This window comes from Vidua macroura, chromosome 8, assembly GCF_024509145.1.
Source record: "Vidua macroura isolate BioBank_ID:100142 chromosome 8, ASM2450914v1, whole genome shotgun sequence".
Taxonomy (NCBI): domain Eukaryota; kingdom Metazoa; phylum Chordata; class Aves; order Passeriformes; family Viduidae; genus Vidua; species Vidua macroura.
Genome location: NC_071578.1, coordinates 19718031 through 19735244, shown reverse-complemented (window position 1 = coordinate 19735244; position 17214 = coordinate 19718031). Strand labels below are relative to the sequence as shown.

Sequence of the window (17214 nt, the reverse complement as noted above, 5' to 3'; positions counted from 1 at the left end):
CGTCCCTCTCTCGCCTTGCCTTCGTGCCACAGCCCCGGGGTCGGCTCAGCTCGGCCCAGGGTGCGGCCCGTGGGCCGGGGCTGCGCCGCCCGGCCCCACCTGTGCCCGCCGGCTTGAAAGGGGAAGGCGGGCGGGTGGCGGCTGCATCCCTCCCTTCCTCCCTCTCTTCCCTCCCACTTCCCGCACCGCCGCGCCTCTCACTCGGGCCGCGCTCCGCCGGGACTCGCTGCAGGTGGGTGCCGGCACGGCGGCGGAAGGGCGGGCGGCCCGCGAGGAGCTGCGGCCGGTGCTTCTCGGCGCGTCCCACCGGCGAGGCTGCTCGGCCCCGCTGCCGGCTGCCGTGTCCTGTCCGGCTGCCGGGCAAGGAGGGTCCTTCCGCCCTGCGGCGTGGCGGGGTCGGTGGGATGCGCGGGCGGGGGCTCGGGGTGGCTGCGAGCGGGGGCTGCCGGCAGCGCTCCAGTGAGCGCTTAGGGCTGGGCTGTGCTGATGGCACCTGAGCGCTGCCCGGCCGGGGAGACGGGGACAGGGACTCGGTCTGAATTCTCGGCTGTCAGCTGGTCCCAGCTCTGCCCGGACGCGTGTGTGCAGCCCGGCTTGCTCCAGCGAGGCTGCTGATGGGCGCGAGTTCAGCATCTGCTACAATGCGCAGGACTAGAGCATTGGCGCACGGACACGCGTTAAGGGCGCTTTTGTGTAACTTGCTTCATCTCCCTTTAGAAGATTACATCTCAGGAGTATCTTCCATCTCCTGTTCTGCCTCCTCTTCCTATGCAACCCTCTTCAACCTCTGTTTACGGCAGCTCAGCCAGGTCTCATTCCTCTGGCGTGCTCAGAGCCAAGAAGCTGTTTGGTTTGGTTGTGGGTTTCTTTTACGTGAGGGCGTCAATTGTTTCATTGAAGATAAGACTCTCCCCTAGCTTCTCTACTCCTGTAACTCTGTCAAATGTGATCAGACTTGTCTGTCAGGACTTTATCAGTCCCCATAGCTTTCTACACAAGATTTCACAACCTTCTAGGGTGTTTAATAACTTTCCTTTAAATGTGGTGCTTCTCTGCAGAAAGAAGCTGAAATGGCAAGGCAGTAAATGGGAAGACTCTTTTCCTCCCCATTCCTCTTGACTGCTTATCTAAGGTGTGGTGCACCTGTATCTTCCCAGTTTTCTCTGCAGTCTGAAGAACTTATTTAACTTGAGTGTCATACAAACATAATTTCTTCTTAAGACCAAATAATGCTCTGCCCTGTCATGTGCTCTCACTTTGAGGTCTATGGCTCACATGACTATTTGGAAATGGCCCCAAGCTGTTCTTTCCTTTTCCAGGGATTACAAATAATGTTCTGACTTGCTTCCACACGGCAGACCTCAGACCACTCACGAGGGGCACAGTCTCACATCAGCTGCTCTGTCTTGCAACCGTGTTGTAAGAAAGAGAAAAAGGCTGTCCGGAAGAACTTGTTATTGCAGAGCACCCTGGTGTCACAAACCATCTCTGTTCCTTTCAGAAGACAAACAGGAAGCCTGTGGATATCAAATGGAGGAAATCTCACTTACTACCTAGACAGATTTAATGTATGATGAGGGGCCAGGTGGGGAAGCAGATGTGTGGTGTCTGACACCATCCCCCAGCTCAAGGTGTGTGTAGTTTCAAATACTGTAACAAGCTGAGATCCAGATCTTTATTTCTTTTCTCAGTTGTTATGGACCAGTATTTCCTTTAGTATCATGGTTCCCTGGCAGTGATCTATCGTCTAGCAACCTCCTGCTAGCCCACAGATTCCCATCTTGCCTGTAGAACTTCCTCCATATAACTCTAATGAGACAGGAAGGATATTGAAGATGGTCCAAAGTACCAAAAGTTAGGAACTGTTTGGGGACTACATCAATCCAAAAGAGACGAGCCAGAGCACTTCTGGTGTTTTCTGGCAGCAGTAGCACCAATGTGGTGAAAGGTATAAATCATTCTGATGCTGACCTGATCACTGCTGTTCCCTTTAGTCCTTTGGGGATCTTGGCTTCCTTCATTCTCTGTGCTTGTAGTGGGCTGCCATGAATATGTAGAAGGAAAAATGCTAGAAAGCTATGTTGTTCTGAGCAGACTATCTGTGCCCTGTTCAGTCTGTGTGCAAACAAAATTTTAAAAAACCCTCAGGGATGTGGACTGCCAAGGGATGCTTATATCTGAAGGTTTTTTTTTCTTTATCTTAGTTTTCTATACTAAAATACTAATGCTAGTATTGGTGTACTCTGATATTAGTATGCTACAGTGCTAATATAAATGTTTTAGTGTTACTGTAATTTACCCAGGTCACTCTAGTTAAGTCAGAGTCTGTGATAAACCAAAACCAGAGCACAGAAGCCCACCTAGCACTGGGCTGGATATGATTGATGGTTAAACTTCCCTATTTCAACTTGTGCTTTGTTTGCTTTGTACAGTACTGTATCCTCTAGGTTTTTACTATGGATTCCCCTGGGCAGCCTGCTTGTAGTGTAACATCCTCCTGCATTGACAAGGTTGCTCTTGGAGCTGCATACCTGCCTGCTTTCACAGAGTCTTGGCTTCCATAAATTAGCTGCAGCTAGGCTGGCTGTCATCAGTGTGATAGTAGCAGATGATCCTGTTTTTTTTGGAGCATACTCAACAGAACAGGCAAACTTAAGTATCTTATTCCAGGAAGAGTTTAGAGCATCCAGGTGAAGATTTTTTTTAATTTTCAATTAATTCTGCTGCTTTAACTCCTGAGAAGTTTTCAGTGAAAACATTTCTTACTGTGGGCAAGAGCTGCATAGAGATTAGGATGCAGGAGGGGAAATAATTCAGTCCCATGTATATGGGCTTCCAGGTCCTGGGCAGGAACTAGGTAATATAAAAAAGTGAGGGAGAGATATAAATGGTAGTCCTTGCATTTGAGCCTGTTCATAGCCCTTTCTTTGTGGGGATTCTTTGCCTAGACTGCTTGCTGTGAGAGGTTTTAGTACTTCAGCCTAATAAAAGGCACCTGAATTAAATTGGAGCTGTAACTCTTTGGTTATTTCACTTAAGTTGATTGGTGTAATTTTATATCAATACCAAATCCATACCCTGTTAAACAGGGCAAAATTATGGGACAAATTTCAGCCCAGTAAGAGGTTTCTCAGGGGCATTTCAGAGGGCTGTGCCCTCTCTACTCCCTTTCTGCTGCCTCACTTTTCAGCACTAATGCATTGCTGTGGCTTTGAAAGCAATCTCCCAGCAGCTGGAGTTGGACAGTTGTGCAGGGTAGGGGGGATGCTGCTGCTTGCTGTGATAATTTCACTTTCCTGGGTCTTGCTCTTACTGAGGTGCCTGCTCTGCCCTGAATGCTGCAGTGGTGAAACCTAAAACATTTGTGGTGTGGGCTTTTCCAACAGTTCCCTTGAACCCTTACACTGGCTGCCAGTGTCAACTGTGATGTTAGGGCCTTTGCTCTGTGTAGCTCAGCCAGCTGGCATGACTCTGCCAAGCACCTATCATGAAAACAGGGAAGGGTTTACAAGCCTTCCCCTTGAAGTAGCAGGGTTATTTTTGCAGTATTTATGTGATGTAGCCACTAGGACCTCCAGACCACAAACAAGAAGACGGTTCTGTCTACTCTGCTCTCAGGCCTAGTGTGGGATCTGTAATTTACCTTTTATCATTTGCTGGATTTTGCACCTCTGACAAGGCACAAGCTGTGAATTCACCTTCCCAGAGAATCACACTCCCATGCCCAGGTGTTTGAAGATTTCTGACGACTACCTGCCTGCAGTAGCTGAGCTGCCATAGCCAGAGATCTGGGCTCAGCCTGTGCTGCACTGGCCACAGCAGCTGCCCAGGCTGGAGGATCCTGCTGCAGAGCTCATGGAGCAGCTTTTTTGTTCAGTGTTAATAAGATGTAAACCAGCAAGGTGAGCAGGTGGATTTTGAGCCTTCCCTAAACTGCCCCATTTAGCCCTTGTCTAGGTCTGGGACTTCCTTCCCCCTTGCCATCAGCCTGAGACTGCAACGATGACTAGTTGCTGAACAAGGGACAGAGAGCCCTTGTGCCTTTTTTGCTGGTAGTTAGCCTTAATTCTATCCCAATAGCACTAAAAATCAGGGATGTGTCTGGTGTATCCAACACAGCTCTAGGGCTGAAACTATGACCAGGGTACCTTTCTGGGCATGGACAGAGCAGAGAATATCTCTGGTGATATTGAGTTGAAGTAGGAAAAAAGGTCTCTTCCTGCAGCCTGGCATCCTCTCACCTCTTAGCAAGATTTACAGCCTCCCTTATTGCTTGGGCAAGGAGAAGAGGTTCCTGAGCCAGCACCTTTAGGGATTGCTCCTGATTTTGGAAGAGATGAAACGACCACAAGCAGTTTGCAAGTCTCACTGCGTCAGCATCTGCCCCTGACCTGAGGGCTGAGATTGACAGCTTACTTGTCATTTGGATTTTGGTAGTCCCCAGAGGGTCTTGGCTGAGCTGAGGGTCTCAGCAATGTCTGGCACTTAAGTCCATGGCAGAACACAGTCCTTACTGAAGATGGGTGACAATTTTTTTTATTTAAATAACTATACCTTTTACCTGGACTATTTCTTCATCTTTTACTTGTTGCCTAATGAGAAAACACCCTACCCCTGTATAAAACCTCTTCTGCTCTTCTTGGCATACTTATGTGCATGTATGACCCACTAGGTGCCCCAGGACAAGCCTAGGTCTGCTTCTATCCTTAACCCCCTGCAATCCCAGAGGACATCAGGAGTACATGGCTGCCATCCTTCCCTTGCTTCCTGGAAGCAGCATGTGCTCCTGGATCTGCTGTGAATGTCACAGCCAAATGCTCTACCTTCCCTGGTGTTGGGCAGGATAAGATCCCTTTGGGCCTCTCAAGTAATCTGAGTACTAGACCAACTTTGTGGGCTTGTAGCTCTGTTGTGACCAATACTTTGTCACAGGCCAGCCTGTTTCCTTCTGTTAGGGAGGCAGGATGCTGGGCAGATCCTTACTTTCTTTGCAGAGCTTATGCTTTCTTCTCTCCAGCCCATCACCTTTGTCTGCATTCTCCTGGAGCTCTTGTTCTGTGGGTCAAACTATGCTCTTGGTATCTGTTAGCTTTTCTTATCACTCGTGCAGGCACAGCCACACAGTTGACCCTGGGTGGGAAGGATGGGAATCCAAGCACTAGCAGGAATGAATTGCCTTTGAAACAGGGGAGGGTCCCAACCAGCAGCTGCTCTGTTTCTTTCCTATGTCTGTCCCCACATGGGACAATAAAGCACTGGAGGAAGCATAGGGCAGTTTTATTCTCCCATGTCTGTATCCTCATGTGCTTAGTTTAGCCAGAGAGAGGCCTGCTGAGGGTAGTCTGAAGATTGTATTTAGCAGAATCTTGTCCATTACTTTCTTTCCCACCTCTTACTTGATCAAGCACTATTGGAGGAGCTGTCAGAAAATCTTGTACCAAATTCCACTCTACCATATCCCAGCATCCCCACTGGGGCTTAGTGTGTGGGGGCCATCCAAAATCCACTTCTAGTGGTTTCCATTATAACTTCTTCCTCTTCCCATTGCTGCTTCCTAGCATGTCTGAACTGGGTTCTCAGAAAACTACTCTGCTTCTGGCTGTTCCCAAATAATTATCACATAGTTCTTCTCCCAAAATAATGCTAGGTGTGGGTGAGGTGCGTTCGCTTCCAGTGATGTAGCAACATCCCTTACACAACAGAAATCTTGGGTGTTTCACCAAACTGAAGAGGGGATGACGGCTTTGGGAGTGTGACTAAGGGGCATCAGTGTGCCACAGGTGTTGCATGTCATCTCTGGGATTGCCTTCTGGGTTTGCCTTCTAGTGGATGAGTATCCTGCCACCTACTTTCCTTTCCCAGCCCTTTCCCCAGAGCCTCCCATGACTGGTCCATACTGGAGCAACTCTCTGTCCAGACTGTTGCTGTGCTCTTTGGGATTGTGGTTCCTCTCAGTGCGTCCTGCTGTGACCTGGACTTGCTCCTGCCTTGTTTGTGCTGCGCAAGGCACCTTGCCAGCCATGTGAGGGCCAAAGCCAGAGCACATCTCTTGGCATTTCCACCAAGCTCTGCAGGCCTCCCTGTGAGCTTGCACAGACATCAAGGCCTCAGAGAGAACCAGCTGTTCTGGCTGGACAGAAATAAAAATAAAATCCAGCTGAGCTGGTTCTATAGCGGTAAACAGGGACTGAGCAGCAAGTGTCCCTGCTGGTGCTGTGACCTATCATAGCTCCTCCAGCCACTCACCCTCAGTAACTCTCTGTGAGTCAGTCTGCTAGTTTTTGAGCCTTAGGAGCACAGAGAAGAGGTTTTCTGGAAAACTCCCCTGCTATCTGACTTTGGTTGTTGGGGTATTTTTGTGGGTTTGTTTCTGGTTGTTTGTTTTTTTTTAGGGCAAGGCAGAGTGGATGGGCATGGATATTCCCCAGTAAAGAACTCCAGACTTCTCTCCTTTCCCAGCTCACGAGTCCTGGCTTGCAGCTACAATCCCAACTGTTATTGTTGAGTGCATGACAGAGATACTACATTAATGGCGTGTTTGTCTCCTTGCAGTGATGAAGATGATGAAGGTGTTACTGTGCCCTGCTGCTCTTCTTTTCTTAGTGACTGCATTCACTGTGGAGCCATCTCACTGTGCCAAGGTGCTGATCATGCCCACCATAGTCTTTGACAGCCACTTGCGAGTCTTCATGCGGGTGGCAGAGGCACTGACTGACCGGGGCCATGACCCTGTGCTGCTACTCCACGAAGGTCGGGATGTGGAAACCTCCCTGCCTGGCTTCCGCGTGCAGAGGTACTGGGGTACCTTCAGCACAGAGAGCGCAGATGCCTGGGTGCAGGAGAAGATAAAGCGTGTCTTTCAAGGGAAGATGACCTCTCTGGAGGTGTTTTCATTTTTGGAGAAGTACCTGGAAAACTGTGACCTAGTACTGGGAAATTCTACCCTTCTGCAGAAACTCCAGTGGGAGCACTTTGACTTGCTTTTGGTGGACCCCAATGAGATGTGTGGATTTATCCTGGCCCACATCCTACACATCAAATATGCTGTGATTTCCACTGGTTTCTGGTTCCCAGCAGAGATTGGTGCCACCTCCCCCGTTTCCTATGTCCCTGAATTCAACTCCCTGATGACAGACAGGATGGGCTTTTTTGGTAGGACTTGGAATCTCCTAGTCTACATAATCACTCGTGTGGCTACAAAACTGGTCATCCTGCCCAAGTTTGAACGTCTCATGGAGAAGCATAGTGTGGAGCCCAAGACATCCATGTTGGACCTTGTTCATGGAACTAGTCTTTTCTTCCTCTGTAATGATGTGGTATTGGACTTTCCCCGTCCAACGCTGCCCCATGTCATTTTCACAGGGGGAATCCTCGCTGAGCCTGCAAAGCCCCTTCCAGTGGTAAGTGCAAGAAAGCTTTGATGTATGATTGCACATCAAGTGGGGAAGCTACTTAATACAGATATTTGTGGTATTCACATTCTCTGAACAGAGAGAGACATGATTCTCTCTCCCAGGATTTTTCCTAGAAAACTATAAGACACAGTAAAAAAACTCAAAGAGAAAAAAAAAACAATTCTTATCTCTATTCACTACTCCTGTTGTTTAACACATGTAGAATGTGTTATAAAGATTGTTTACCAAAAAGTAATTTGTTAATTAAACATCAGTAAAAGTTGTTTAAATTAATTAACCAATTAAATCAAAACTGTATCGTGAATGTCTGGAGACAGTCACGAGTTTTTCTTTAATATTTTTTTAATATAATATAGTTGTAGTATAGTATAATATTAATATAATATAATTCAACTTAATAAAAACAATTTATTCAACCTTCTACAACATAAAATCAAAGTGCATTATTCCCCACGCAAGAGTCACACTACTTCAATAGATCTTCTCTGGAAGAACCTTGTAAAAGTTCTGAAGCCCCAAGTGTCTGGAAAGCTGCTGTGTTTTGGTGCTTGTGGGTGCATCGGTGGGACAGAGAACACTGAAGGTTGTTGGGCTGCAGGGAGGATGTAGAATTAAGTGGGCCACTCTGCAGTGGGATTTGGCCTGACTGTCCATGTAAAATGGTGTGTGGAGTTCGTAAGATGGAAGTGTTGCCCCTGGGACTTGATAATGAATAGTTTGTTTGCTTCTGTGCTAAAGTGGAAATGGGAAGAACAATTAATCTTCCTTGTTTCATCACTGATATGTTAATCCAGAATTTTCTCCTTCACCCTATTTCTCACAGAGCATTTCTGCCCTTGAGCTTGTAGTCTTAAGAAACCACAGGGAAGAGCTATTCTTGTTCCTCATTAAATTCGGTGCAGAATCCCAAAATGTAGAAAACTGAAGGGTATCAACCCCTTTTTCTCAAGGTTCAGTCCTGAAAACTCCTCTCAAGGCTTTCTCCAGCCTATGCCTCACTAATCCCAGGAATAAATTCAGCGGAACAAGCTCCTAAAGCCTCTGGCTGAAGACAGTATTGGATCAGAGTAAGACTTGTCTTACCACTTTTACAAACATTGAGGGAAATCTGGATAATAAAACTTAGGCAGCCAAGATGTCCCGGTGTCCTGACTAAGGGTCTGAAATGAAGATAAGATTTCAACTTTCAAATTATGAGAAGTCTGTCAAGATCTCTGATGGCGACTTTACTGATGCTGTGGATACCAATATTTTTCAGTTAAAAAAAATTGAGATCAGGCGTCTTAAAAAGCTCTCCAGATTGACTGCACATGAGCCTTGCCCATGTGGCACGGCCTGCAGGTAATGAAACACACGTAGGGTGCTCCGAAAGCTGTGTCAGAGGGTGGCTGCCTCACAGCTCTTGCAAAACTCTGGCTTGGTTCAACCTGGCCACGAACACACCTGCCTTATAAAGAAGGGAGTTGCTTGCTAGGGCATTACTCATGTGCTTCACAGCTTCCAGAACAGATCCCAGGGCACCTAAGGAAAGAATGATGGAGATAAGTCTGGAGCCCTGCAGTAGGTGGTGGCTGTCATGCTAGCAGGTAGGCATGTCTGTGTCCACATCATGGGATGCCAGCAGAAGAGAGAGCCTCTGTAGGTCTAGGCGTGCCTTCAAGAATGTCCCATTTGAAATGTAATTAAATGTTTATTTCCTCCTATTTGAAACACTATGATTCTGACTGCTTCTAATTAGGACTTGGTTAAATACAGATTTGTATTTGAGAGAAAGTGAGAACATTTGGTGGTCAACCATGCTTCCCTGGCAACTTCAATGCTATTTCTGAAAGATAAATGTTATGGCCCAATTATAATGGAGAAACACAGTCATCTGCTTTAGGAGTCATTATACTTTTATTTAGAAAAGGAAAACCCGAACTTTCTCTTTTGTACAGTTTCAGTGGTTGTACTGCTCAAAGGATGTGAAACTCAAAAGAATGGAGAAACTAAAATATCTCTGTTGTAAACTTATTGATTCTTGGATTGTTTTAGAGCACTCTAAGCATTTCTGAAAAGATAGGCTTGAGTCTCTGAAGCATACAACAAAGGAGAAATATCCCCAGAGAGTAACACTAAGTTGTGCTTTATAACTCTTTTGTACTCAGATCCGCTAAACTACAATTAATATTCTGAATTAATCATTTTAGTTTTTTCTTCTAATAACAATTTTAAAAAAAATTAATGTTCTCCTACTTAAAATATTTATTTTAAGAAGTATATATATTCAAAGATAGATTTTTATTAAACTTCACTAAAATACTCCTGACTGGGATACATGGGAAACTTGAAGGAGGACATAATGAGAAGTAGACTCAGCCCAACCTGGCATAAGAGGGAACAGTCCATGTTTGCTTCACAGCAGCTGTGGTTGCTGATTTCTTCTCCCTACTACCTTCTGACTTTGGTTCAAAAAAGTACAGACTCTGTTCTAGATACAGACCTGTTTATGTAGCATTACAGGTAGCCTCTAAATGAAGGACAAATAACTGTAGGTTTTACTGGATCTGTAGCTACCTCTCTGTCCAGTGATCAGAAACTAAATCTGCTGTCTGCAAGTAGCTGTCAAGGATGGGTAGAAGTCTCCTGTCAAGATGGCAAGACCTTCTGCCACCTCCAGGAGCCTTTGACATTGGAGAGTTTGTAGGAACTCTCCAGGAAGTTGTTACTCCTGACTGTGTGATGTTTTGTCTCTTGTATCAGCTTACATCTAGAGACCCTGACAGGCCTCCTGTCTTAGTGGTAATGGGAAAATAGCCTTCCTCTTTTTACTCCAATTTCCTTCTCTTCCCTAGCTGTTACTGCGTGGTGCCTCTGTTTCCAGAACCTTTCTTGTCAAAGACTAAATGTGTTACCTCCAGTGCAGGAGATAATGCCATGAAATGCAGGTTTTGGTCACCTCCCTGCAAACTCCCAAGACCAGGAGGTGCTCAAGTAATTTCTGCCTGGCTGGGTGCAAAAATCCCAGTGGTTTTAGAGTTCATGGCTTGGTGAAAACCGTGTAGCTTTGTGCTCTGGGTGGATTTGGCTTCGTCTTCTCTGTGGACAGCTTTGTCAGAGGCAAGAGTGGGAAAGGCCTTCCTGCAACAATACTTCAAGGCAGCTGTGTGTGTTTTGCCCACAGGGTCTGCGTCTCTGGGTGGAAGCAGCAGAGGCGGGTGTCGTTGTTGTCTCCTTTGGCATCGGGATCCGAGCTCTTCCAAGCGATTTGGTGGAGAAGATGGCTGGTGCATTTGCTCGCCTCCCGCAAAGGGTGGTGTGGAGGTGAAAAAGGGACTGGGATTCATTTTCACTTGAGTTGGATGAAAAGCAATGTTGAGGGGCGATTAATTTCAAATCACAGAATCTGCTTTCTGTTTCTTGATCTGATTGAATTTACTCTTGTTCTCTGTCTGTTTCTCTTCTCCTTTTTTCCCTTCCTTTGTCTCCTCCCACAGATATTTTGGTCAGAAGCCAAGAAACCTGGGTGAGAATACTCTGATGATGGGGTGGCTGCCCCAGAATGACCTGCTAGGTAAGGCTGGGTTCTGTGCATGTGTGTGCCACTAGCAACACCCCTGGAGTTTAGCCCAAACCACAGCAAAGGCACATAAGGATAGCAGCATCTGTGTGGATCTAAGTCTGTTGCTTCTTGTGTGTCTGATCTGTACAAAACATGATCCGCACCTAACACCTGCTTGAAGCTGCTTGGCTCCTATCTCCCTTCTCCTCCAGGCTCTACTCAGCAATTCTGGGCTGCCAAAAGTCAGATGTATTCCCAATCCTCTCTGCTTAGCATGCCTGTTTTTCCCTGAAATACATCAGCATTGTGTGTTGAGGAACCCCTGGTAGCCCTGTTGCAGCATGAAAGACATTGACTTGCTACTATTTCTTTACCTGCAGGCCATCCCAATGTGAAAGCTTTTGTCAGCCACTGTGGGATGAATGGTGTATTTGAGGCAATTTATCACGGTGTGCCAGTGGTGGGATTTCCTTTCTATGGGGACCAGTTCGACATCATGACCAGAGTGCAGGCGAAGGGCATGGGTATCCTCATGGACTGGAGCAGAGTAAAAGAAGAGGAGCTTTACCAGGCTGTCATCACCATCATCTCTGACCCCAGGTGAGGCATCTGGAAGCATCAAGCTCTTCCTTGGTGCAGACAGTGTGTAGGGACCAGGGTGTCTTTGTGTTGACCCCTACACCGCCTGTCGTGTCTTCTGTACCAAGCACAGTTGCAAGCACTGCTCAGCTGACCAGATGTATCAGTGCCTCAAAATCCTTAGATGCAACACAGGAGGAGATACTCCAGCATTTGCTGCTGAGGAGTGTGGTCTAGTCCTGTTTGACTGACTGTACTGTCCTTAGAAAGTTTTCTGAGACACTGGGGAACAGACCTCTTCTCTTAATGCCAGCCTGTCATCAGGGAGAGTGAGATTACAGCCTCCCATTGGGACCTCCCTGAACTTGTGCAAAAAACTTTCTGTAGAAACAGAGAGGGAACTGCAGGTAATGCTCCATCTGCTCCTTCTGTCAATCATATACTCTGCTTTTTCCTAGAACTGAAGCAGGAACAGAAAAGTGACATAGGGCTCCTGTTTTCTAATGGAACATGTGCAACTGCTGGTTTTTGAAATGCTCTCCGAGAGCTTGATTTTTAAAATATTTTGTATTTCTTACCTATTAAGAGATGTTGCAATTTGGAAGGTTTTGGCACTCGTCAAGTGTATAATTTTTGCTTGATGCTGGGTGAGGTCTTAGGGTGCAAATTCCCCTCAGAAAGTACCATACACATGAACTCACTGAACAGGTACTTGCAAGCCAAACTGTCCGTTTTATTAACAAAACACAAAGTAAAATCCACTCTGGCTTGTGCCTTCATGGCTGGCATGTGAAATCAGAGTGGCTTTCAGAAGAAGAATGGACGAAATTTGCCCCTCTCCCAAGGTATTATTTGGAACTTGAAAGCATCATTGGATGTCTCAGGTCACTTCTCAGGTGTGAAGTTTCTGTCGAAAGATAGATGTCTTGTCATCTTCCCTTGCAGCTACAGAAAAGCAGCCCAGCACATCTCAGCTCTGCACCTGGACAGACCAATGCACGCTCTCAACAGGACAGTGTATTGGCTGGAGTACATCCTTCGTCACGATGGAGCACCCTACCTTCGCCCAGCTGTCTACGACCTTTCCTTGTATGAGTACTTCTGCCTGGACATATTGGCTCTTCTCTTGCTGTGTCTGGCTGGTATTGGATTTGTTCTTTACAAATCTGTGCTGTGGTGCAGAAGGAAGGGGGCCAGCCCTGTGTATCAGAATGGCAATTGCATGAAAGGCCACTTCACAGATGAGAAAAAACTGCAATAGTGGCTGGTGTGTTCCAGGGCATATCCCATCACTGTGAAATGAACTGCTGCTGTGCCAAGAAATGTATGGCATGCAGGCACAGAGAGAGGTGAAATATCTGCAGGTCTGGATGAGAAGAGAGTGGGGAGGGAAGAGTATTGCAAAGGCCTGTGTCTACACCTCTGTGTACAGCACCTGTGGGCGGGGGGGGGTGAATTCAGGCGTGGGTGGGAGCACTTGGCCAGGATGCTGGGAATGGGGCATGGGTAGGTAGACTTCCAGGGAGGAGTGCAAGTTGTTCCCTTTGTATTGCACATTGGTTTAGATGCTGGTGTTGCTCTTCTGGCTTTTTGGATCATGGAGGCTCTGGAGGTAGGAACAGCATTTAATGTGCAGCAGACACCATTTCTCCTCTGCCTTGTTACTAAGAGCCCCAGTAGTCAGGATGCCTTTATGTGCAGATGAGAACCTGAAGCAGAGCTGTGGACAAGGAAGGGCACTGAAAGTATCATCTACAAGAGAGAAAAATTGGTCTGTTTTAAGTTTTGTGGATAAATATTGTTCTTCCTGCTTCAGTCAACACTCTGCAATCCCATTTGTGTTTGAGCTAAATTATTATTTTTAAAAATAAACTTATATTCTTTCTCCCGTGTGGCAGTTCTCTGGTCTTGGTTTAATATGAACCTGTGATTCTTATAACAGGAAGTTGTTCAAGCAAGATGAAAGTGCTTTTTCCTTCTCATTACTGCTTCTATAGTCTCCACATACCTCCATCAGCAATTTTTTGGCCTTTCTGCAGGCTTTCATGCAGTGGCTTCCCTCCTCTGTCTTCCTGTGGCACACAAATATTCCCATAGCATCTCCAAACCTGTGATGAAAGAAAAATCTGGAACAGATGCAAGTGCCAGGACCACAGGATCAGCAGCCAGTAGCTGAGAGTCATGGCAATGGGTCCTACACCACACTTACAGAAGCAGCAAGCTCTCCTCATTTTGATGTGGACAGACAATTGCCCTACTTAGGCCATGGTATGGAGTGATACCTAATGTGTTTTAACTCACCCTGGACTCTAAGGCAAACCTAACTGGGGTGCAGTTGCACAACCTGCCCACAGCGTTGTCCGATGGGCCCACTGCCAGTGGCCCACACTGAGGATCAAGGGCTCTGCTCCGTGCTCCCATGGGGGCCACTGCAGTGCTGGCAGGAGTTGGAGAGTAACCTCACCACCACAGCTGCCCTCGCTGGTGGTTCTAGGCTCTGCTCTTGCTTGCTGTTCCATGTGGGGTTTTTCCCAGGTGAAAGACGTGTTTTTATGGCAACATGTGAAACAATAGTTTGGCTGGGCTCCTGGGCTGCTCCAGGTTGGAATAGTGCCTGGCTCTGACTTGGGAGGTCTTCTGAGGCCAGGCAGTGCTCTCTTCCCTCCCTACCCCTCGGCTTGCAGAGGGGCAAAGGTTAAGATGACTTTGGATGACCTATCAACCTTGCTCTGTAGCAGCGCTTTGTGGCTTCATGTCCTCTGAACTGAGGATGTGGAGTCTAATAGTCCCTAATGGCAGGGAGATCAGAGCAAGGTGCTGATAGGTATTAGGGAGAAAGTGGGCATTAGTAGATAAGTAGTAGGAACACTGTCTGCCTGGCACCTTTCTGTCTGCAAGTTGAAATTAAGAGGTTGATGGGATTTGCGGTTTATTTTTAGACAAAAAAGAGATATTGCCACAAATTTTCAGCATTCCTGCCTGTTTCCAGTTGCACTATGGTGACTTTGTTGTCATCTCCTAGCAGATGAGTTTGGACAAGGGGGTGGAGGTGGGGCATTTTGTCATCTCTGAGGTGGAAGGAGATCATTACTGCTGCCTACGTGAGAGTTTGGATGTTTAGATTAGGCTGAATACAGCAAGAGAGTTGGCAAGCTTGCAGCTTGGTGACAATGTTGGATTGTTTTGAACTTGAAGAAAAAAGAGGGAGAAGACAAACACACCATGTTTGCAAACTGGAGGCACCACGGCCTGATGAGGACAGAGACTTGCACATTGCTTTGTTTGCAAGCAGAAAAGCAGACAGAAGTATTTGAGACCCAAGAGCCTGCGTGGACTTACAAAAATGTGTGTCTATTTTCCTATGCTTCCTCCTTGCAATTCACAATTTCAGAAAGAAGCTCAAGCAAGCACCACGTGCAGCATTAGCATGTTGTCTCCTATCAGATATACTCTTAATTTCTTGAACTTCTTATGGCTCCTTTAATTCCCAAAGGTATTGCATAGTTAGGAGGCTACCCAGGGAGTCAAGATATATATAATCTATTTAAAAATGGTTCCACAATTTGGTGGCAACTATTTCTAATGGAGTAAAGCACTAACCTGCCCAAGGACCTTGTGAGTAAGAAGTGGACATTCAAAAATGACCCCTGAAGAGTCTTCCCTAGGAAAATCTGTGTACTGGCTTAGAAACTGTCAGGAGCTGTTCTGTAAGTTAGAAGGTGATTTTATAGAAGTATTTAAATATACTCATTAAAGATGAAGGCTACTCTAGCTTTTCCAGCTTTATTTCTGTCCTCTGTAAATCTTTTCCTAATAAACACATAACTTTCTCTCTTTACTTTTCTCCTTTTTATTCTTTCAGTATTGACTACAGAAGAAAAGTACAACAAGGGCTTAAGCTAGTTATTAAGTTAAATTAGGAATAATGAGTAGTCTGTCACACAAATTAAAAGCCATGGTGGGGGAAGGGATGTAGGTGAGCTTTATCCTTCATGCAGCTCTGCCTTCAGCTTGGTGTCTGATCTCTGGGCACAGTGCCTGCAGTTACTAAACGCCCTCCCTGTCATAGGTACTGAGGCAGGCACGCAGGGCTGTGGTGTAACTCGGGAAATTAAAAAATTGAAACTGTGATTTATGAGGCAGCAAGCAGGGAGCAAGCTCTTTTTTGCCTTTTTTTTTTTTTTTTTTTTTCCCCTCGAGGAAAAGTAGGACATGAGTCAATACTTTTCAGGAGACTGAAGAAGCCTCACCCAAGAGCTGCAAGCTGAGCTGTGCACAGGGCAAAGCTGCCTTCTGCCCCTTTGTCTTGCTCCTGGCAGGGCCGGGGGATCATGAGCAGGATGCAGCAACACCCCCAGTCTCGCTGCTGAGTGCGGATCTCCCTGCAAGGGCCCCGAGTGCGGCGGGAGGTGTTCGGGGCACGCTTGAGCCAGCTTTTCAGGTTCACCCGGCCCCACAGCTCCTCACCAAACTTCTCTGCGAGAGGCACGGCAGCCCTGTGACTGGGAGCCGTCCTGGCTTGGAAACACCCTGGGTTTGCAAATGAATGCGTGTTCCAGGTGATGGCTGTGCAGCGCTGCCCAAACCCTGGGCTGGGGGCAGCTCCTTGTGGGGAATAGGGAAGGGGTGCAGCCACACGCTGGCATGGCTCCTGTTATGACCCCTCTCCTCAGCCCAGTGCCGGCAGCTGCAGCACTGCTGGGGCACACATCGGGGCCTGGCACTGCCTCGGAGGCTGCTCCCCTGAAGGACTTTGCAACCAGCTCATAAACTACTGCTGCTCCAGCCCCAGTGCTGGCTTTGGAAGGGTCCCCGCACACCCCTGGCAGCATCTCCATGGGAGAATCTGGCTGTGGGCTGCCACACGCACATCAATTCCTTATCTGGTTTTTCCAGCCTAGTAAGGTGGAGGCACCAAACAGCGTCAACAAAATTTGGCTAATAAAGAGGAACTGTCTCCCTCTGCAGGTGAGTGTGAAATCGCTCTATCGGGCAGTGGGAAGACTAGAGAAGACGATGATTTTTACTTACCCACCGTTTAATGACACTAATCAAAGAGCACTTCCGTGGTGGGAACCCCTTCCCTTTGCTTGTGCATGGCTCAGCCCCAGCCTCTCATCTCTGCCCGTGGGTATCTCCCTCATGGCCCCCATGCACCTCTCTGATGCTTTTGAGAGTGTGGGCAATGCTTTTCTCTGATGCTTCCAGGTTACAAATATTTCTCACAGAGGAAGGCAAGGAGCCAAGCTCTGTGAGGCCCCAGAGCCCAGCCGTGGCCATTTGCCATTGAGAGCACTGTTGGAGCAAGCTGGTCCCCACCAGCTTGCTCCCTAAGGGCCTCCTTAGGGCTGTGCCATGGCAAATGGAACTGCACAGCAAGTCCTGAAGGCAGTGCAATGGAAAGCAGCTTTCTCCCAGGTTCTCAGGCAAGGCATGATCTCAAAAACCAGAAATGCCCATGGTCCCTCCCAAGCTGTGCTTTTGGAAGGGCTTCCCAAATCCTTGCAAACACCAAGGAGAGATTACACACCAGCCAGGAGCTGGGCACTATGCCTTCCAGGACAGCTGAGGGCAGCCAATTACTCCAAACAGCTGACAGATATCTCAGGATACACCTCTCAGCCTCTTCCCTCTTTTTCAGGGACTGCTGCTAAGATGCTTCTCCCTCTCCAGCTGAGC

General features: G+C 47.2%; 1 protein-coding gene across 2 annotated transcripts; it reads left to right on the top strand.

Moving 5' to 3' along the window:
* Positions 1 to 196: 196 nt before the first annotated feature.
* LOC128811067 (2-hydroxyacylsphingosine 1-beta-galactosyltransferase-like) lies at positions 197 to 13427 on the top strand. Of its 2 annotated transcripts, none has more exons than XM_053984354.1 (6): positions 197 to 232; positions 6553 to 7400; positions 10579 to 10718; positions 10892 to 10968; positions 11337 to 11556; positions 12481 to 13427. In XM_053984354.1, the coding sequence occupies exons 2-6, from the start codon at positions 6555 to 6557 to the stop codon at positions 12794 to 12796; spliced, it is 1599 nt and encodes a 532-aa protein (XP_053840329.1). In that variant the 5' UTR covers positions 197 to 232; positions 6553 to 6554; the 3' UTR covers positions 12797 to 13427. The 2 variants fall into 2 exon arrangements, with proteins under 2 accessions (XP_053840329.1, XP_053840330.1); XM_053984355.1 differs by lacking the exon at positions 197 to 232 and adding an exon at positions 320 to 395.
* The last annotated feature ends 3787 nt before the right edge of the window (positions 13428 to 17214 follow it).

What these genes read in the sequence shown, in the direction of transcription:
- LOC128811067 (XM_053984354.1), top strand. Translation starts at nt 6,555, where the DNA reads ATGAAGATGATGAAGGTGTTACTGTGCCCTGCTGCTCTTCTTTTCTTA. An exon ending in GCCCCAGAATGACCTGCTAG is followed by an intron (nt 10,969 to 11,336) that starts GTAAGGCTGGGT and finishes CTTTACCTGCAG; the next exon opens with GCCATCCCAATGTGAAAGCT. An exon ending in ACCATCATCTCTGACCCCAG is followed by an intron (nt 11,557 to 12,480) that starts GTGAGGCATCTG and finishes CTTCCCTTGCAG; the next exon opens with CTACAGAAAAGCAGCCCAGC.